Source organism: Microcebus murinus, chromosome 7 (assembly GCF_040939455.1).
Source record: "Microcebus murinus isolate Inina chromosome 7, M.murinus_Inina_mat1.0, whole genome shotgun sequence".
Lineage (NCBI taxonomy): Eukaryota > Metazoa > Chordata > Mammalia > Primates > Cheirogaleidae > Microcebus > Microcebus murinus.
Window position 1 is genome coordinate 94,666,928 of NC_134110.1, and position 22,731 is coordinate 94,689,658.

At 38.3% G+C, this 22,731-nt stretch overlaps 1 protein-coding gene across 8 annotated transcripts in view; it reads left to right on the forward strand.

Moving 5' to 3' along the window:
• ASPH (aspartate beta-hydroxylase) overlaps positions 1–22,731 on the forward strand; it is a 214,080-nt gene that overhangs the window by 158,388 nt on the left and 32,961 nt on the right. For all 8 annotated transcript variants that reach the window (XM_076005278.1, XM_076005279.1, XM_076005280.1 and 5 more), the window contains 3 exons: positions 4,563–4,661; positions 7,971–8,060; positions 11,206–11,343. In XM_076005278.1, coding sequence (XP_075861393.1) covers positions 4,563–4,661; positions 7,971–8,060; positions 11,206–11,343 — 327 coding nt within the window. The remainder of the gene's footprint in view (positions 1–4,562; positions 4,662–7,970; positions 8,061–11,205; positions 11,344–22,731) is intronic.

The window sequence follows — 22,731 nt, forward strand, 5'->3', positions numbered from 1 at the left end:
AACACTGAAGTTAGGGCAGGCTCTGAGAGCACACTACTTTCTCTAACCCACTATGGATTTGTCCTTTTTCACCTTTTAAAACCTCCCTGAATGTATCTCTGACACTAAATCTCAGGTATGGGAAGCATTTTACTTCATCCTAAAAAATAAAATATACCTGCTGTTGTTTATACCTTTGAACTCATAACCTCATCTGAGTAAGCCTAATAGGAGGCAGAACATCTAAAGTATAGCCATATTGTGCAACTGAGCGGGTTTCTTTCTAAAGAAGCATTAATAGACTGAAAATACGTGTGGGGTTTACCTTTTTTCCCCCTCCCCTCACTTCTACGTTAATGAGCTATATCTAATGGATTATCTTTCCTTAACCAAAGTTCATCCTGTTATGTTTATGTCTCTATCAAAGATCATGTGTAGAAAACTAATATTGTAATTGTGTATTTTTCTTCATGTTGATTTTTATTTTTGAGTAAATTTATTAAAAAAAAAATCATTGATAGTTTCCTATCTGGGTTTTTGCTGCTTTTAGTTTTAAGAGACTGGCTTTATAATGGGTGCACATTGATGGCTACATCTGTAGTGTTTGTGAGCCACTCCTGCGCAGCACTGCCAGCTCCCCAGGCCACCAGGGAGGGAAGTCCAGCACTTTCCTGACTCTTTCCCCGCCCACTATCATGTGTATGTCCATTTACTCAGTCAACATGCATTTATAGAACCCACACACATCAGCCTAGGGAATGGTAGTTCATGAAACAAACGCAGAATGTGCCCTCATGGAGTTTACAGTCTAGTACCAGCTTGCTAATTTATATTCCTTTTCACTTTTGAATATATTTAAAAGTGTTTCGTAACCCAAGCACTTTTGATCTCTTGCCTGACTGAGGACAGGTTTGTCCTGCCCTGGCTGGCTCTCTTCTGACCTTAATCAACACTGAAACACAAATCTAACCATCTCCTCCCAGTTGACCCTTATGTGGTTCCCATTGCTCACAGCTGTGGTCTTCAAACATGTTTGACTGCAAATCCTTCCAGACAAAATGGTCAGGCAAATACCTGAGATATGTTTATGTGTTTATATATTATGTGTGTATGTATATGTACCCATGTATTATGCACACATTCTAAAAGGCACATACCCCCAAATAAGTTTTAAGATGAAATCAAATATTTAAAATCCTTTTAGAATTTTATTTAACTGCCAAAAAAATTTTTTCACTCTCACTCAACAATTAGTATGTTAGTGATATCAATGTGTAAAGCTATTTATGATTATATGATTTGTTTTAATCCTAGTAATGTGTCATGCAAAGAGTTTGTAGTGGGAGTAGCAATGTTAGTTGTATCAGTTTGTACGGGAGGGTTAGGGTATGTGTTAGGTATATAGAGAGGGAATCTGTGTAATATCACTATTACAGTTGACCCTTGGACATTGTGGGGGTGAGGAACACTGACCTCACGTGCAGTGGAAAATCCATATATAAATTTGGACTCCTCAAAAACTACTAATAACCTACTATTGACTAGAAGCCTTGCCAATAAGATAAACAGTTGATTAACATGTATAATGTGTGCTATATGTATTCTCTAATGTGTTTTCACAGTAAAATGAGCTAGAGAAAAGAAAATATTAAGAAAATCATAAGGGAGATAAAATGTATTTATCATTCATTAAGTAGAAGTGGACCATCATAAGGGTCTTCATCCTCATCATCTTGACATTCAGCAGACTATGGAAGAGGAGGAGGAAGAAGAAGAGGAGGGATTGGTCTTGCTGTCTCAGGGGTGGTAGAGGTGGTAGAAAATCCTAAGTGGACCCGTGTAGTTCTAGCCCTTGTTCAAGGGTCAACTGCAGTCTCAGTCAGGGTTTCTTAGCAATGGTGTAACACCGCTTGTCATTTTCTAAGGGTTTGCAGGTTACAACTAGGCAATACAGCCTACACGTCGGTTATACACCCACATGTGAACTGCAATAAGCCCAGTACCCGAAGGTATAGAATCAAGAGGGGAGGGCAGCTGCATCGGCAGCTCTGGGTGCCTGAGCCCCCGTCTTCCCTCCTGATAGCATCTTTGCCGAATGGGACATGTGACTGACCCCCATGCAGATTGTAGGAGAGCCATGGAGCTTGTTTCATACTAAATGGTTTATTTCAGACATAGATATAAGTAGAAGGGTTTGTAATTTCTTTCTACCAAGGGATCATATTGCACGTAATATTAAACAGGACCCTTTGTGACTTGACTTGACTTCTGCCCTCTCCACTCTCTTCCCCTGTCACTTTTTGTTTATAATTTAACAACATCCCCTTTTTCTCTTCCTGGCCTACCATCCTCTTTTACTCACTTTCTACTATGGCTTGGATGCCTTCTCCCTCAATGTCTCCATCTTCCTTTTCCCTGGAGAACTATTGATCCCTAAATAATTCCCTTTGGAACTTGCCACACCCACACTCCCCCTGGAATGAGCCAGGTGCCCCCTGTCCGCACCCACTGCACTGGCGCAGGCCTGTTTCTATGACTGCACTCGCCGCCTTCCGTGATGGTTGCATACTGGGAATTGGTGTTCCTCACTTGGCTGAGAACCTCCTGAGAAAAGAGAATGTATTTCATTCCTGATTTTATGTCCAGGCCCTGGAAGAGTTCTGTGTGGTCTAAAATGTCGAGCAAACAAATCAGTTTACTAATTACTTGAGATGGTGGCTGTGTGCCTGCAGTAGGCAGAAGTGTCATCTGCATAGCTGTCATAATTATAATAATCCCTTCATGGTTATGCTGGCAGAACGTGATCTGCTTCACTTCGGTTCAGTTCCAGAGGTGTTTCTTGAGCGCCTGCTGAGCATCTAGCCCAGGGACAGAGCTGTGGAAAACGCGGGAAGCAGACTCTAGGCTTTCAGAGATCTGGGTTAGGGAGGAAGCCCGGCATGCACCTGGCCTCGCATTTAGTGCAGATGATGTCTCAGGGACCTGCTGCCTGCCAGGCACGGTGGATGAGCAGTGAGTGAGACAGACAGAATCCCTGTAGGGCTTACATCTTAGTGGGGGAATAAAAATTATAATAGGTCAGATGGTGAGGAGAGCTGTGGAGGAAAATGAGGCAGGACAAAGAAGATGGAGAGTGACCGACTAGATGGGAGGGGTCTGAGTTACTAACGGGGCTGGTGCCTAGGGAGAGGCCTCACGAGATGATGACCTTTGAGCAAGCACTTCCTTCACCAAGGTAAGGGCGTGAGCCGCTCGGATGTCCACAGTGCAGGGAGAGCAAAGGTCCTGGGGCAGGGCGCCCTGGCTTGCTCTGGGGCAGCAAGGCGCCAGCATGCCTCCCAGGGGAGGGGCAGCGGCAGGAGAGGAGGCCACTCTGAGGGAGTGGAGCAGAGGAGGATGAGATCTAACCTGGGATCTAGCAGGTTCTCTCAGGGCCCTGTGTAGAGAATGCACTCTCTGTGGAGAGCAGGGCTAGGGGTGCAAAGGGTGGGCAGCTTGGATGCTCCCAGAGAAGGTAGGGAGAGATGCTGAGACTTGGAGCAGGGTGGCAGCAGTAAAGAAAGTGACAAGGGGTGTGATTCTGAATGTACTTTGAAGGTAGTGACGCTGGATTTGCTGAGGGATGCGGCGCAGGACGGGAAACGGGCTGAAAGCGCCGATGTTCCCAGCTCTGTGTGCGTGTGCCGTGGGGACCCACTCAGGGCTTGGCGTGCCCTCTCCTTACTCACCAGCTCCTTCTCTGCAAGGCCCCGTGGGGGCTGTGGCTGCGCTTTTTCTACTCAGACTCAAGGATGGAGAGAAGAGATGGGAGACACATCTTTTCTCTATATGCACACAACTCAAAGCTTCTTTCTTTGTCTTTGGTTCTATAAATTAGTTTGTCTAAGCAGCTTCACAAGTTGAATGTTGTTGTTGTTTTGATTTCTCATTGCTAATATTTAATTTAGAGGCATTTTGCATAATTTATCTTTAAATCATAGTAAGCACATAACAATAAACGATGTGGTTTATATGAAATATTTACCTGGGTTTTATCACAGAATATTAGATTTACACACCACTTTATCCTCAGTGCTTAAAACAGTTTGGGCACTCAAGCAGCTTTTGTTGAATGAATGGATTGTGATATATTACAAATGCAAATCTAAATTTTCTTTTAATTAAGGTAATGTGTAAAGCACATGTATAAAGTAATGTCTAATAACCATTCAGAGTTGTCTTCGAGTATAGCAAATGTAAAGCAATTTCCCCCTGATCACTAAAAAAAAATACTGAAGTCGTATCAATTGACAGATATTTTGCTGATTTGCATTGTTAAAGCAATGCTTTAATGGTTATTGCCTTTTCATTCATTTCTTCATTCTTGAAGAACCATTGTGTAAATGTGAAAAGCGTATTGAGTTGAGGGGAAATGGGGCCATTTAGGTTTAATGATATTGCCGTGAGACGAAAGTGCTATGGTGTTTGAAGCTGTAACATCATAATCCAACCCAAGTACAGCAAAGCTAATTAAAATTTGTTTTGACAGCCATTTGTAAAATTTGTAATCAATCACACTGGCTCTTTGTTTTCTTGGAGTTTAGGTTCTTAGTGTGACACCTAACGATGGCTTTGCCAAAGTCCATTACGGCTTTATCCTGAAGGCACAGAACAAGATTGCAGAGAGCATTCCCTATTTAAAGGTACTGTCACTGCCCCTCCCTGCTTTCATCTTCCAATTCCTTTGAGTCATCAGGACAGCCTCGGCTATGCCCGGGAGCCTGGCATGCACTGCTGAGTCTTGCATTGTCAGGATGCACATCTCTGACGACGAAATCCATAGCAGTGTGGACTTCCACCACGACTGGCAGTGCCAGATGTCGAAATACCGACCATGTGAGCAGAGACTATTTGGAAAATATTTTATGAAAAAATAACTAAAACTGGAGTTGTTATTACTTTTTAAATAAATGGCAAAGGTGGACAAAAATTGATGCTATAATAATTTAAAATATAGATGGTGCATGAAAGGTTTCTTTTATAAGTTAATTACATACTGAGTCTGCTCAGTATGTACATACAGGACTCTTGGCTAACTACACAAGGTGAGGTAAGGAATGCAGACTAAATATTTTATTTATTTACTTATTTATTTATTTATTTTTAGAGAATTATGGGGGTACGAGTGTTAAGGTTACATATATTGCCCATGCCCCCCCCTCGAGTAAGAGCTTCAAGCGTGTCCATCCTCCAAACGTTGCACATCTTACTCGTTGTGGTTGTATATACCCATCCCCTACTCCCCCCTCCCACCCTCCTGACACCTGATAAATGTTACTCCGTGTGGATCCTTTAATACCAATTTGCTGGCGAGTAATGTGGTGCTTATTTTTCCATTCTTGAGATACTTAGTAGAATGGGTTCCAGCTCTATCCAGGAATATACAAGAGGTGCTATATCGCCATTGTTTCTTAAAGCTGAATAGTATTCCATGGTATACATATACCACATTTTATTAATCTACTCATGAATTGATGGGCACTTGGGTTGTTTCTATAGCTTTGCAATTGTGAATTGTACTGCTATAAACATTCGAGTGCAGGTGTCTTTTTCATAAAGTGAGTTTTGATCTTTTGGGTAGATGCCCAGTAGTGGAATTGCTGGATCAAATGGTAGATCTACTAGTATCGCTTTGAGGTATTGCTTTCCACAAAGGTTGAACTAGTTTGCAGTCCCACCAGCAGTGTAGGAGTGTTCCTCTCTCTCTGCATCCACGCCAGCATTTGTTGTTTGGGGACTTTTTGATAAAGGCCATTCTCACTGGAGTTAAGTGATATCTCATTGTGGTTTTGATTTGCATTTCCCTGATGATTAGAGATGTTGAACATTTTTTCATATGTTTGTTGGCCATTATTCTGTCTTCTTTTGAGAATTTCTGTTCATGTCCTTTGCCCATTTTTTGATAGGGTTGTTTGATTTTTTCTTGCTGATTTTCCTGAGTTCTAGATAGATTCTAGTTATCAGCCCTTTATCAGATGTGTAGCTTGCAAAAATTTTCTCCCATTCTGTGGGTTGTCTGTTTGCTCTCTTGACAGTTTCTTTGGCTGTGCAGAAGCTTTTTAATTTGATCATGTCCCATTTGTTTATTTTTGTTGCTGTTGTGATTGCCTTTGTAGTCTTCTTCATAAATTCTTTGCCTAGGCCAATGTCTAAAAGAGTACTTCCAACATTTTCCTCTAGAGTTCTAATACTTTCACTCCTAAGGTTCAAGTCTATTACCCAGCGTAAGTTGATTTTTGTGAGAGGTGAAAGGTGTGGGTCTTGTTTCACAGACTAAATATTAATAGGCCAAACCCCCAAAACGTATCAGATAGCTCAAAATATTTAGATTAAAATATGCTGTTATTTTTTTTTCTTACATCCAATTGAATCTTCATCAGTTCACTAGAATCACATGTAATCTGGCCCAGGGCTGTCCAGTAGAACTTTCTGCCATGATGGGAATGTTCTTCATGTGTGTTCCCCTATATGGTGACCACTGAGCACCTGAAATGTGTCCGCTGCAACTGAGGAAGTCAATTTTTCATTTCATTTCATTTCATTTAAATAATAACATGTGGCTAGCAGCTACTGTATTGGACAGGTAGCTGGATAGCTGTGAACTGTATTTTTAAAGTAGCAGTATATTTCATTTTTATGATCTCTTTCACGTGACTTAAATCAGAGATCCCAAATAACCACCCACTGATTGCAGATAGCTTGTGTGTCATATTTGGCCAGCACAGCTCTGTGAAAAATAACTTTAATTGCTTGCCTTATTTGAGAATCTGAACATTTTATGTAATCACTCAGGCTTCTAGTTTTTCTTGAAAGGTCACACTGGCCCACTTCCCCACACCTGGAACTGAGCTGTGGTTCCCCCTTGAGGTGGGGCCACTCCTAATCTGTCCAGGCTATTGCTGGGCCTCTGCAGACTTTGACAGTCCCTGCCAGGGCCCTGTGGGCACGTGGATTTCTCTGACATAAAATGTCCCCTTACGTTTCCTGTGACACTGGCGGGCCTAATAGTATCTCCCTGCTGCGGAGATGGGGAGAACGCCTGCTGGGTTGGACAGTTAACAGGCAAGGACATTTGAGTGCTGGTCGCTTAGGAGCCCTGCTAACAGCTTCCTGGCCGGGGTGATGCGCCTCCCCTTCCCTCGTGGAACTTACTACTTTCCAAAATTATATAAATACAATTTCTTCCTAGGGAAATATAATGTGCTTCTTGTGAAGAGCCCTCAACAATGCAGATTTTTAGAAGGAAGTCCTTGACATTTAAATATTTTTTGCTTTGCTTCTTTTGCTTTTCTAAATTCATTCTCTTTAATATTTTCTTTCTTTTTTTTTTAATATATAAATCTCAATTTTAGTCCTTATATGGGAGATGGGGGAATTGGCTAAATGTTTTAGAATAAGGAATTGTTTAATAAAAATGACATTTTAAAAGATTCAAATTGGCTTTAATTCTTCTGTATGTTTTATTAAAATTTTCATTAAAAGGTAAGGACACATTTGTTTTGTGTGGAAAAAAATATGACCCGCAGTTGGGCTGCTGTCACTTCACACATGAGCAGGTCAACATTTTGGTTCAGGAATAAAAAGCCTTTAGATGAAATGTGGTCAGCTTTGGAGAACAAAACACATGTGAGAGCTGTCTGGCCAGAGAAGTTCTTTGGATTATTGCAATATGATTGTTCCCACACAGAAGATGCAAGAAATAGCATACTAATTTTACAGGCTAGCCCACTAATGATTAATGATAGATGTATCATTACATTTAGCTTTCTGACCTCCTTTTGCTTTTGCATTGCAAATGTTGACCAGTAACCTCATTGCTAAATTTTAATATTGAGATGTATTTTTCTAGTTCTTGTATTTTCCTGTGTACATAATAGGAAAGTCAATGTAAATCAATAAATGAAAACTGGTATTTAATTCTCTGACAAATACTAACAGTGTCCTTTCTACAGGAAGGAATAGAATCTGGGGATCCTGGAACCAATGACGGGAGATTTTATTTCCACCTGGGAGATGCCATGCAGAGGGTTGGGAACAAAGAGGTAATGAGTTTGTGAACTTCTTGTTCTCTCCAGTAGAGGATGGAGTTGGCAGAATAAGTATGTCCAAGAGAAAGTTTCAATTGAAATCATATTTTGAGTATGTACTTTTGAAGGCAGTGATTGAAACTCTTTAGCTCTTTAAAGTATGTTTGAAACAACCCAACAACTTCAGCTTAATCATATAAAGAATTCTTGGGGCTGATTATGGTGGCTCATGCCTGTAATCCCAGCACTTTAGATCAAGGTAGGAGGATCACTTGAAGCCAGGAGTCCTAGACAGGCTGGGCAACATAGCAAGACCCCATCTCTACAAAAAAATTAAAAAAATTATCTGGGCATGGTGGTGCATGCCTATAGTCCTAGTTTGGGAGGCTGAGGCAGGAGGATCCCATGAGCCCAGGAATTCGAGGCTGCAGTGAGCTATGATCACACCATTGCTCTCCACCCTGGGGATGGAGCGAAACCCTGACTCAAAAAAATAAAAGATTCTTAGGATTTGGCTTTTATATTAATAGTTTCTTTTGAGAAATCAGCTACATAATCACAAGAGCAGTCTCTAAATTGCTATATGCCGTATGTGTATAGAAAGATAGACATTGCCTTGGGAAAGTATTTTTTAAATTATGAAATAGAGAGATGTCTCTGAAATTATTTAAACTTTTAAAAATACTTTAATAGCTTCCCTAAGTTCATTTTTGTTTTATTTTAGAATTTTTAAAAGTAGTTATTTTTAGAATGAAGTCTTTATTCAACTGATCCTAATAGCTTAGTAACTTGTTACCCTCTGAATATTTAATGCCAAGTTTAAGATGAACACTTGTGGCTGTAGTAGTGATAGGTAGTGACACAAAAATATAGTCGCAAGATATGAGTGAGCTTTAGCTCCTCCCTGTCCCCCTCAGTCAGGCCAGCTCTGGGGGTTCAGCTCCACCCAATCCTCCCTGGCACCTAGTCCGCATGGATTCCAGTCTTTGTTACCCATCAGAACCTGGCTGTTGTTCTTGCTTCAGTCTCTCTTTCAGGACACCCTATCCTCAAAAAACCTGCAGTGCAAAATAAAATAAAGTCGTATTTCCATGTCCCAGCATTCCCAGCCCTCCGTAGGCAGCTTGCCGCCACTGTCCTCATCAGACATGTCTTCTGGGCCCCACTGGGCAGCAGGCTCCAAACAGAGCCACTCAGGACAGGCCCAGTCACAGCCGTGGCCGAGCTTTCCTGAGTTGGAATCCTTCAACATACTATTTCTGGGTGTGTGTGTGTGCGTGCGCACGCACGTGTGTTTGAGAGATAAAACCATACATAGCAATAATTTTACGAAACCGGAGATGACACTGACATAAAACACATTTAAGAAGGTGGCCCAGGTACTCTTACTGTCTTAGTTTTCCTGATTAGACATATAAAATTTCCTGATAAGACAAGAAATAGGAAAGAGGAAGTTTTCAGAAGATTCTAACTTGATTGTTGATTTTCTAGCAACTTTTATTATAAAGTAGTTTAAATGTTTACAAAGAAGCAATCTAGCTGAACTGATTGGGTCCCCTATGTCATATATCGTTGAAGATGAGTTTTAGTTACTGATATATCATTTTTGCAATTTTGTTTCTCCCAAAAGCCAAATGGCAGGAGAGTGCAAAACTAAGGGCTCTATTTTGATGCAGTAGTACACTTGGAGTGTCAGAAAAGACCTTACAGACAGTGTAAACATGCCGTTGTAAGTGCAGTGATTTACTCTGACCACCAGACCAGCATATTGAGTGACTAGAGCTATAATATTTGCTTTTTGTTTTTCCTATAACTTTTGTCTCTCTATTCTAACAATATGCCTAGTCTTTAAAATGAAGTACTGATGGCATGAAAATTAATGAATTTAAAAAAAAATAATCTGTTGTAATTAATATTGTTGTTCACTTTTACACTGAAAAGTACAGGAAATAAAACCCTAAACTGAAATTGGACAAAGATAACCACAAAAGTTGAATTAATTTCAAAGGTAAATGCTATTAAAAAAAATATAACCACAAAAGTTGAATTAATTTCAAAGGTAAATGCTTTTAAAAAAAAATTAGCCATTTTAACTTTCTGATTTTTAAAGAATTTCTGGCTACAACTTACATGTGTTTTAAGGAAAGTAAATATTTATATACATTCTTAATTTGAGATATTAGGAGATAATTAAATAAGAAAATTATTTTTGATAGTTTTTGTTAAATGATAGAACAAGTTGCCAGGAACCCTGGATTCTAGTTTCAAGAGATGTAGCCCTTATTAACTTCAGTTTCAACATTTGTAAAATGAAGATATTGGGGGTAATCACAAAGATCAAACGAAATTACACATGTAAAAGCAAGTAGTAAACGTTAAGGTGCTATTGCAAATACGAGGTGGTATTGCTATCATGCTTTATTTTTCTAATGAAGAAAAATTTGAAATAAATTTTCAAAGGCTTTTAAAAGTTAACATTTTTTTATTTTTATTAATCAAAAATGTATTTGAAATCACTCTTCAAAAGTAATCATTAAATCAGACATGTGGTAAGAGAGAGGATGATACTAAGTGCACCATTAGAATCACCACCCATTCCAAAGACAGTGGTGCATGCACGTTGCAGGAAGCATGTGGGCAGGGACACTTGGGGAGCATATGGTTAGGACGTCATTTGAAGGAGCCATCTGGAGCAGCATACTCTGCAGCCAGCTGTCCCTGAAAAGCCTAGTCTTGGAGGCAAGTTGTGTCACGTTACCGCTAGCCTAAAGCCACAAATGTTATCACTTATGGCAGGAAAAAAAATACGAACAAAAATTCCCTTTTAAAAATCTAATATGGGCTAACACTATATTTATTGCCAACTCAGAATAATATTTCCCTTCTGTCTACTTAATTGAGGATTTGCACCCTTGTTACCTTGAGGTAGCCGCCTTGAATGTGGACAGGGAAAGACGTTCATTTATACGAATAAGTCATAATCAAAAACCCAATGAAAGAATATTTTCAACAGATTTTCAGCAGATTTAAGTACCTAACAGCAAGCTCTTTATTTAAATGGCTGAAAGTAATACCTTATTTTTAATGTATTTAATTTTTAAATTAATAAAAATACTTCGTCGAGAGAACAGTCTGGAGCACATTCTTCCTGTTCTTCCAGGCATATAAGTGGTATGAGCTTGGGCACAAGCGAGGACATTTTGCGTCTGTCTGGCAGCGCTCGCTCTACAACGTGAATGGCCTGAAAGCTCAACCCTGGTGGACCCCAAAAGAAACCGGCTACACAGATTTAGTAAAGGTGAGTGTTACTTGGACATCGTCCTCACCGAATACTTTGTTCCCTACTTAAAGTCAGAGGATGTTTTATCATAGAAAGGAAGGGAAGGGGACAGGGAGGGGACAGATTTTATTTCCAATAACATTTGCAAAAATATTGAAGAAAGAAATCTTTTTATCCCTTTATCTAAAAGTTTTGTTTAGATGATGAAGAAGGAAATTTGTCCGAAATAGTGGGTCTCAAATGTTTTGGCCTTAGGACCATTTTATACTCTTAAGAATTATTGAGCACCCTAAGGAATTTTTGTCAGTGTGGGTTCTATTGATCAATGCAGTCATTACACATTAAAATTGAAAGAAAGATTTATATATATTTATGAATTCTTTAATAATAACAACCCCATTGCATGTTAATATGTATAACTTTTTAAAAAATAATTATATTTTTAAAACAAAAAATGTAGTGAGAAGATTGGAATTGCTTTTTATTTTTACAAATCTTTTTAATGTCTGGTTTAATAGAAGACAAGAAGATTGTTACATCTGTTTGCCACATAAACCCACTAGAGCTATAAAGTATACATCATATAGCTTCTGGTAAACTCAATCAGTCATGAAAGAATCAGCATGAAAAGAGCAAATAACATCTTCGTATTATTAAGAAAGTAGTTTTGATCTTGCAGACCCCCTCCAAGGGTCTAGGGAACCCTTGTGTGACCTTGGACCACATTTTGAGAACCACTGATCCTGAAGCTATGGAAAAAGAAAGCAGTTATAAATATTTTTAGAAAATGTGTGGCAGACATATAGGATAGAGAAACTAAGTGATTCTAATAACTTAATAGCTATAAAAAATTAGAAGCATTTATACTGGTAGATTAAATATGAACTTTTTAAGACTGCTTTATGATTTTGATAGGGGCTGGTTAGAAGTTTACTTTTGCTCAGGTAAAGCCCCTTCTTCTTAGACATATTAATAAAATGGGACTCAGTTAATTAACTCATAGTTTTAATAATATTGTTTTCTTCCCAACATGTAAAAATTGCATGTTATTGTATGGGTTAGATGAGCTTTAATGTTTTGGCCTCAGAATCTGTCATTTACACATGGTTAATAATAAGAAAATATATTCTGATTTTCAAACAATTGGTTTTATATGTTCAGGAGGCGGAGAGGGAAGAGAAAGAATGACAAAATATTGGTAATTCTAGAATCTGAGTGATGGATATATGGAGATTTGTTATACTTTTCTTTCTACCTTTAGGTATATGTCTAAAATTTTTCATAACTTCTCTCTTATAGAACATCTAGAACAAAATGTATCCGTAAGACATACAAGATTTCACTGATTGATTTGGTCTACTTGGGGGAAAGAGAGGTTCCAATGTGGTTTAATGTATTTAGATCAAATAGGTCTGACTTGACCGTGTTTACTCTGTATTTCATTATGAAAGCACACTTAATAATCATCATGGTCCATTCGTAAAGTAGGCTTCCATCAATTAGCCTTTGAATATTTTATAAATCAGAAAACCATAGCATGGTAACAGTGAATGCAGATTGACTTAAAGGCATTCCTTAGCCTAAATAGAACTAGTATAGGAACAACATCTCCCTTGATAAGTTACTACATTTAGCACTATCAGTGATTTTTTTTTTTTTTTGGTAGAATTTCATCTTCCCTCAGATTGGATCATACTGATCTCTTCTAATTCACCTCTATCGATATTTTATTCTTGGTCTCTTTGTGAGTTCGTTTCCCTACCGTAGCTTTTAGTATGGTTTCAAGTAACAGAAATGTAATTCAAACTCAGCTTAAACAATAAGGAATTGTATTAACTCAAATAACTAGAGTCCTAGCAGTGGGGCTGACCTCAAGGGTAGTATAATCAGGGGAAGATTTTCTTGTCCGTGCACTCTGTTTCTGGTGAGCCTTGCCCCTGTGCGGGCTACTGCAAGATGATGGCCAGCAGCAGCTGATATGAAGATGGAAAGAGTTTGGAGCTCCGTAACGTTGTTGAGTCACCCACCAGCCCTATGTGGCCTTATGGAAACCTCCTGGTAAACCTTCTTCTGTTGGTGAGAGCCAGGTCTCATGGGCATTCACAGTCACAAGGGAGTCTGAGATACCAAGCAGCTGGCACGAGGCTGGGGCAGCAGACGTCCAGGAGGAGAAAGGGAGGGCACCTCTATATCAACGAGGGAACATAATCTTTCCCTTCAGTCTTTCTGGGCCAAGTTAAGTCACATTTCCACTCTGGGTGAACACTGGTGAGGGGCTATGAGATTATCCTCAAAACAGATCAACCCCTGAAGCTAGGAAAGGGTTAGTTTCTCCAAATCAAATGGCTTATCTGGGGGAAGATGGATGCCCAAACTGAGTCAGAGCTCTGTTAGGAAGGCAGAGACATGATGGGAAGGTTAGAAGGCAGCGTGCAGTATTTGAGATATTTGCTGACTGTGGACCTGGCTTGTCTCCAAATCTCTGTTCTCTTTTTCTTGTCATTCCTTTGCTAAGAGACCTTTTCCACTGCATTTCAGCTGCTGTGAAAACTTCTACCAAAACTGTGCTCCCCAAATAGACTTCTCACTCTCTCTAGTCTATCTTCAGCTAAACAGAAACATTAACGTTCAATGTGAAAATTAATTCACTATATAATCTCTTAGTTAATATGCCTTTACAACTTTACAATTTTGGTCAGTGTGTTAGTCATTTTGGACTGCTGTAACAAAATACCACACACTCGGTGGCTTATAAACAGGAGAAATTTATTACTCACAGTTCTGGAAGTCCAAGGCCAAGGTGCCAGCAGATGTAGTGTCTGGTGAAGGCTGTTTCCTGGTTCATAGATGGTGTTTTTTTTACTGTGAGGATCTGGTGAGGGCTGCTTTTGGTTCAAAGATGATTCACAGATAGTGTCCTCACATGCTAGAATAGGGAAGGCAGCTCTCTGGAGACTCTTCTATAAGGGCCTATTTAACATGAATTATCTAAATCACCTCCTGAAGGCCTCACTTCCTAATATCATCACATGAGTGATAAGATTTCAACATATGAATTTTGGGGGACACACACATTTAGACCGTAGCAGTCAGTGATTCAGCTTTACCCAAAATACCTGGCTTAACTAGTCTGTCTGCTCTCACCACTGCCCTTTTCTGTTTTCATCTAGCCAGAATTCCTCCGGCCACCAGACCTTTCCATATGGTAGTCCTTTTTTGTGAGGGACTCTTTCTTTACCCCTTCCCCTTTTCCTTCCCTTCTATACCCTTCACAGCCAATTCCTATTTATCCTTTGAGACTTTAGCCAAGGTGTCACTACTTCTAGGAATATAAATTAGATATCCCTCCTAGCATGTACCCAGAAGTACCTTACATATCCTTTTTAAGAAGTTGACACACTGCATTCTAATAGCCCCTTGGTTCTCTGAAATTATGTACTCTTAAGATGGCAGAGACGATGTCTATCTTATTCAGGACTAGCACAGTATCTAACACATGATAGGTTCTCAGAAATTAGATTCATTTTATGAGTTTCTGTAAACTTTATTTTATATAGCTGCTTCATAGGTATGTCAGAAGTCTCAGGAATATAAAAACAGTACTACTAAGCATTTCTTTACATGTAAGTAGTTGCCACATTTGGCATGCTTCTTGGTCTTCCTTGAGGGTGGGGAAGGTTCTGTCTTGCTGCTGCTACACTGAGAGGGGGAGGCCTAGAGAGGAAAAGAAAAAAAAATTCTCTCTACCTGCCATTTCAGGAGCAAGGGATAAAGACATTCTTTTTCTTGAAATTGTCACTGCTTAATAGGGAAGGATATTTAGTATGTCCAGAGTTCCTATCAAAACCTCAATCATTTAATTTCTTATAAAACGTTTGGCAATGGGGCAGACATCAGAATGGTAGAGGGAACATCTTTGTAAATCTACTCCTTCATAAAAACACTGGGAAAAATTATTAAAAGCAACTTTTTTAGAACTCATACATTAGTCAGAGGCTCACAACAATCTGAGGAGTGTTTATTGCAGAAAAAATGCAAAAGGTAACTTTACCACCAGCCACGCTCCCAGCTTCAGGGCAACCTCACCAAACTGTAGCAGTGAAAACCACAGATTTGCAGGCACTCGGTGGGGCCAGGGCCGGCAGGTGCAGATCAGGTTTGCAGTGCCTCACAAAGTCCCATGCACGGAGCATTGTCACTATTTCAACCTATCTCGACCTGCAAAGTTCCATTCTTAGGACATAGTTGTTCTTAATATTTGTCCTTGCTTATAAGAAAAGCTCTATCCCCAGGCTGTTAGTTGGAACAATCATTGGCAGAGTGTTTTTTTTTTAACATCACAGATGCCAAGGTCAACAGTATCAACTGGAGCAAATAAGAACCCATATGGAAAACCCAGAGTTATAAAGTGCAATATCTTAAGTAAAAACTCACTAGGAGGGGTCAACATCAGATTTGAACTGAGAAAAGAAATAGTCAGCAAACTTGAAGGTAGATCATTTGAGAGTATCTAGCTAAGGACAAGAAGGAAAAGAGACTGAAGAAAACAACCTGTGGGCACCATCAAGTGTATCAACATACGCCTAATGGATCCTTGGAAGGAGAGAGGAGAGAGAGAGGTAGTAGAAAAATTACTTGAAGAAATAATGGCTCCAAATTTGCCAAATTAGATGAAAACATTACACATTCAGGAAGCTCAATTAATTCCAAGGAGGATAAATTCCAGAAACATAGACACATTATAGTCAAACTGTCAAAAGCCGAAAACAAAATGATACTTTTAAAAACACGAAGAGAAAAACTTACCGCATAACAAATTTTTAAAAACTTTCTTTAAGATTAAGAGTTGACTTCTCTTCAGAAATCATGGAGGCCAGAAGGCATTGGCATAACATTCAAATATAGAAAGAAAAAGACTGTTAACTAAGAATTCTATATCTAGCAAAACTCTTTTTCAAAACTAAAGGAAAAATTAAGACATTTCCAGATAAATTAAAAACTGGGAGAATTTAATACTAGCAGACCCGCTCAGCAATAAATACTAACAACAGTCCTTCAGGCTGAAATTAAATGACATTAGATGGATGGTAACACAAACCCATATGAAGAAAAAAGACCTCTGCTAAAGATAACTACATGGATAAACATAAAAGGACAAAAATATGTAATTTTTGTTGCTTTCTTGTTCCATCGATTTTAAATAATGCATAAAACAATAATTATACATTGTGTTTTGGGCTTATAATACAGAAAGATATAATTTGTATGACAATAATAGCACAATGGAGGGAGGGGAACAGACTTATATTGGAGCAACATTTCTGTGTCCTCTTGAAATTAGGTTAAAATTAAACTGAACTAGAGTGTATTAATTAAAGGTACTAGTTCTAATGCCCAGGACAACCACTAAGAAAACAACTCAAAAAAATATAGTAAAAGAAACAACAGGGGAATTAAATGGCACACTAGTAAATATCTATTTGTTATAAAGGAAGGTAGTAATAGGAAAATAGAGGAACAATGACAACAAAATAAAAGACATGACATATAAAAAACATAATGAAATGGCATACTTTATCAGCAATTACATTAAATGTAAAAGGAAGAAATACTCCAGTCAAAAGGTAGAGATTGACAGAAGGAATTTTAAAAATCTGATCCACCTCTGTGCTGCCTGTAGTCACAGACACAAATAGCTTAAAAGTAAAAGAATGGGAAAAGAGTAAACCAAACAGTAACCAAAAGAGAACTAAAGTAGCTATTACTATATTAGTATCAGACAAAATAGATTTTAAAGCAAAAGGTGTTACTAGAGGCAAAGAGAGAGCAAAATAGTCAATTCATTAGGAAATCATACAATTATAAACATATCTGTGTAACTAATAACAGAATACCAAAATATGCAAAACAAAATGATAAAATTGAAGTGAGAAATAATATAATTCAATAGTACTAGGTGAAGATTTTAATATATCACTTTTTATAATGTAGACAACTACTAGGTTGTATATCAACAAGCAAATAAAGCACTTGAGCATCACTAAACCAGCGCAAGCCCTCAAAGACATCTATAGAACACTTCACACCACAAAAGCCAAATACACATTCTTCTCAGGTGCACATGGAACATTCTCCAGGATAGACCATATGCTAGACCAGAAAACAAGCTTCAATGAATTTAAAAGCATTGAAATCATACAAAGCATGTTCTCTGCCCCCAGTGGAATGAAGTTAGGAATAATTAACATGAAGGTCTCTTTGTCCTCAAAATCGTATCCTTGCCAGTCCCCATACCGCCCCACAAAGCTACCGATCTCTGCTTATGTACCTTATGTTCTTCTCCTTTTTGATATCAAGTGTATTTGAAACTTCTATGTCCTTGAGCTTCTTGATTTTGGCTGTGCCTGTTTCAAACTCTTTTATTTAAGAAAAGCAAAGCCTGAGTGTTAATCACAAGGGTCCCCCATGGCACGGAATCTGTGTGTGTGGCATCTCATGTTAAAAACTCAGGCTGTGTGATCATGTTTTACTGTGCTATCTTTTTTGGGGGAAATGTTGATATTGATCTGGTTTTAACATTAAAAAAAAAAGAAAGTAATTTCAGGGTGACCACTTGCCTACAGTGATTGTGACATGAGGGAGCCAGCTGTGTGAGGAAACCCAGAGCCCATGGACCATTTAGGTGATGAACACTTGCACATCAAGATATTCTTCTATTGTAATTTTCAAATTACAGATTTGAATATTATGGACTATGGATTGTCACTCAGGCTTGGACATCCACAGTGGACACCTTCTAGGTCCTATAGCTACAACGTTTGTCCAGAGTACTTAGAATAATGACGCAGATTCTGACCCTTAAGTGACTGTAACTACTACGATAATATATTGTCATTCAAATTATTCACACTGTATGTTCCAGTGAGGTGTAGAGTACAGTTTTCTTGAAGGGACGGAACAGTGTTTGGTAAAACACATCATCTGTGTTTTTTCTTTTGGTTGAATTGTCATGGTCCCCTCCTCACTGTGTAGCTTACAGTTTGGCAGAGCTGGCACTGGGGTGACTATGCAACTCAATGGAAAAAATTCGAGAAAAATATGCCAGTGATGTTTTCTCTTTTCAGCATATTTTCATTAAAATTGAGTAGGTGGCTGCCCAAATCACAAATATCAAAGTGCTAAATGCCCTTGGGTTATTTAACATAGAAACTGAAACAGAAATGGATTGAAGTCTTCGTTAGGTTGGAAATAGAAAAGACCTCTTATAATCAGAGCGAAGCCATCAAACCTTAAGAGTTTTGCTCTTTCCTTTTTGGGATGAGCTATTTGATCCACACTGTTCCATGACTAATTGAGATATAAACCTGCATTCATAGAAAACACTATAGTAACATTGAAAACACAACAGCCAATAGCAATTGAAAATTGTAGTTTAAAATATCCCTTTTGTATTTGTTTCTCCTGCTACCTAGGAAAATTTGAGGAAAATTCTCAAATCCTTTTCTGAGTTTTTCAGAGCACTTGCTCTGATATAAACAAATAGCATCACAGATAAGTTTGCCTTTTTTCATATTGCAGTTTTATTACAGCTGGAGGAGTACCCAGTAATATTCTGCCAATGGTGTGACATGGTGCATAGAAATGATGGATTAGAATATCACCCTCTGTCATTTTCCTTCAGACTGTGGCTTCTATTAATTAACAAATCCATTGTGTATGAATAACTTCACCTGGACAGAAATGAGACTTAAACAGTACTAAATTAGTGGTTCAACATTTCTTTCTGTGTGATGAAATATTTGCGTGTTTTCACCAAGCTGCTTTTAAAATGAAATGGGTTTGAGAGAAGCAAACATGTCAGATTTACAATGGAAGTCAGCTGTAAATTAACAGAATTAGCAATTTTATATAAAAGAAATATCATAATATAAAGAAGTGCTGAAAGCAATTTAAGATTAACATAATAATTTAATCTTACCTTTCTAAACCAAACCTTTTTGATTCCAACAATAATTTCACTAAAGATGACAACAAAATGACTATGAGAGTCCAGAGCTTGATGTTTATGTGATTTATTTATTTTTTTAAACCAAGTATTATTTAATATTTCATGTAGCATGTTATAAGTAAAATCAGTGAAATCTGAAAGTACTATATCACTTCATTTCACCAAACTGACATTCAGTGGTAATTATTATCAAGGTTATTTTTTGGTTTAGATTTTTTTTTCTTTTTCTTTCTTTTTTATTTTTATTTCAGCATATTATGTGGGTACAAATATTAAGGTTACGTATATTGCCCATGGCCCCCCTCCCATCCACCCAACACCCAATAAATGTTATTCCTATATCCACTTAAGTGTTGATCCGTTAATACCAATTTGCTGGTGAGTACATGTGGTGGTTGTTTTTCCATTCTTGAGATAGATCACTTAATAGAATGGGTTCCAGCTGTATCCAGGAATATACAAGAGGTGCTATATCACCATTGTTTCTTAAAGCTGAATAGTACTCCATGGTATATATATGCCACATTTTATTAATCCATTCACGTATTGGTGGGCACCTGGGTTGTTTCCACACCTTTGTGATTGTGAATCCTGCTGTTATAAACATTCGAGTGCAGGTGTCCCATTTGTAGAGGGTCATTTGATCTTTTGGGTAGATGCCCAGTAGTGGGATTCCTGGATCAAATGGTAGGTCCACTTATATCGCTTTGAGGTATCTCCATATTGCTTTCCACAGAAGTTGAACTAGTTTGCAGTCCTACCAGCAGTGTAAGAGTGTTCCTATCTCTCCACATCCACACCAGCATTTATTGTTTGGGGACTTTTTGATAAAGGCCATTTTCACTGGAGTTAAGTGATATCTCATTGTGGTTTTGATTTGCATTTCCCTGATGATTAGAGATGTTGAGCAAAAATTCTCAACAAAATCCTACCCAATCGAATCCAGGTGCTTGTCAAGAAAATAATCCATCACTATCAAGTGGGCTTCATCCCAGAGATGCAGGGATGGTTCAACATACATAAATCTACAAATGTAATTCACCATATAAACAGAAGCAAAAATAAAGACCATATGATCCTCTCAATAGACACAGAAAAAGCATTTGACAAAATTCAACACCCTTTTGTGATAAGAATGCTCAACAAAATAGGCATAGACAGGGCTTACCTAAAAATGATACAAACCATATATGACAAACCCACAGCCAATATCATACTGAATGGGGAAAAATTAAAAGCCTTCCCACTTAGAACTGGAATTAGACAAGGTTGCCCACTGTCTCCACTTCTATTCAACATAGTGCTGGAAGTCCTTGCTACAGCAATCAGACAAGAGAGCAGAATTAAGGGCGTCCAAATGGGAGCAGAAGAGATTAAACTCTCACTCTTTGCTGATGACATGATACTATACCTAGAAAACCCCAAGGATTCAACTAAGAGACTACTTGAATTGATAAATGAATTTGGTAAAGTCTCAGGATACAAAATCAATACACAGAAATCAGAGGCATTCATATACGCCAACAACAGTACAAGTGAGAACCAAATCAAAGACTCAGTTCCCTTCAAAATAGCAACAAAGAAAATAAAGTACCTAGGAATATATTTAACTAAGGAGGCAAAAGACCTCTACAGGGAGAACTGTGAAACATTGAAGAAAGAAATAGCAGAGGATGTAAACAGGTGGAAGAATATACCGAGCTCATGGGTCGGCAGAATTAACATTGTTAAAATGTCTGTATTACCCAAAGTGACCTACAGAGTCCATGCAATCCCTATCAAAATACCATCATCATTTTTTACAGATACAGAAAAAATAGTTTTACACTTCATGTGGAACCAGAGAAGACCCCGTGTAGCAAAATCAATCCTAGGCAATAAAAACAAAATAGGAGGTATCAATCTACCAGATTTCAAACTATACTACAAGGCTATAGTAATTAAAACAGCATGGGATTGGCACAAGAACAGGGACATTGACCAGCAGAACAGAACAGAGAACCCAGATATAAAACCATCCTCATATAGCCAAGTAATCTTCGACAAAACAGACAAAAACATACACTGGGGAAAAGAATCCTTATTCAACAAATGGTGCTGGGAAAACTGGATAGCCACATGCAAAAGACTGAAACAAGACCCACACCTTTCACCTCTCACAAAAATCAACTCATGGTGGGTAACAGACTTGAACATTAGATGTGAAACTATTAGAATTCTAGAGGAAAATGTTGGAAATACTCTTCTAGACATTGGCCTAGGCAAAGAATTTATGAAGAAGACCCCAAAGGCAATCACAGCAGCAACAAAAATAAACAAATGGGACCTGATCAAATTAAAAAGCCTCTGCACAGCCAAAGAAACTGTCAAGAGAGCAAACAGACAACCCACAGAATGGGAGAAACTTTTCGCAAGCTACACATCCGATAAAGGGCTGATAACTAGAATCTATTTAGAACTCAGGAAAATCAGCAAGAAAAAATCAACCTTATCAAAAAGTGGGCAAAGGACATGAATGGAAATTTTTCAAAAGAAGACAGAATAAAGGCCAACAAGCATATGTGATTTAAAGCTGAAGTGTTTGAAAGGGGCTCCACGATTAGATGAGTTTTGTTCTTAGCTCTGACACTTTGGGCAAGTCATCTTACCCATTTGAGCCTCAGTTTCTTTACCTCTAAATTCAAAAGAATTGCCTTAGTTCCTCCTCTCTTACAAGGTTTTGGTTAAGACTCAAAAAACAAAACAGAACAAAACTCACCACCATGGATTGTTCTGTGTGCTGTTCAGATGTGAGCCCTTAATAAGAGTCAACACTCTGCTGAGCCATAGGGTGGCTTATGATGCCAATTATGCCAATATAGCAGAAGAATAAAATATTTTATATTCTTTAAATTATTTCAAACTGAAAGGCCATTTTCTTTTCTTTTTTTAAAAAAACATTTTTATTTATTTATTTTTTATTTTAGCGTATTATGGGGGTACAAGTGTTAAGGTTACTTATTGCCCATGTCCTCCTCCCCCCTCGAGTAAGAGCTTCAAGCGTGTCCATCGCCCAGACGTTGCACATCTTACTTGTTGTGGTTGTATATGCCCATCCCCTCTTAAAGCAAAATCAGTGAGTTTTCAGTATTTGTCAACATGGGAAAAAATGCCTACGAATTGGTTTTATCTCTGATCCTCTTTGGGAACTCATAGTACAGTGTTTGATATTTCAGATTAATTGTAAAGTGTACCTGTAGGTTGGTGCCTGTGAAGTACACCTATAGTTTGGTACTCCATTAGGTGTTCTAAAATGCTTAGTCCAGTAGGTCATGATTTATGTCTTAGTATATATACACACACAGATAGATGCCTTAAATGTGCATATATATGCACATACATATTATAGATAATTTGTT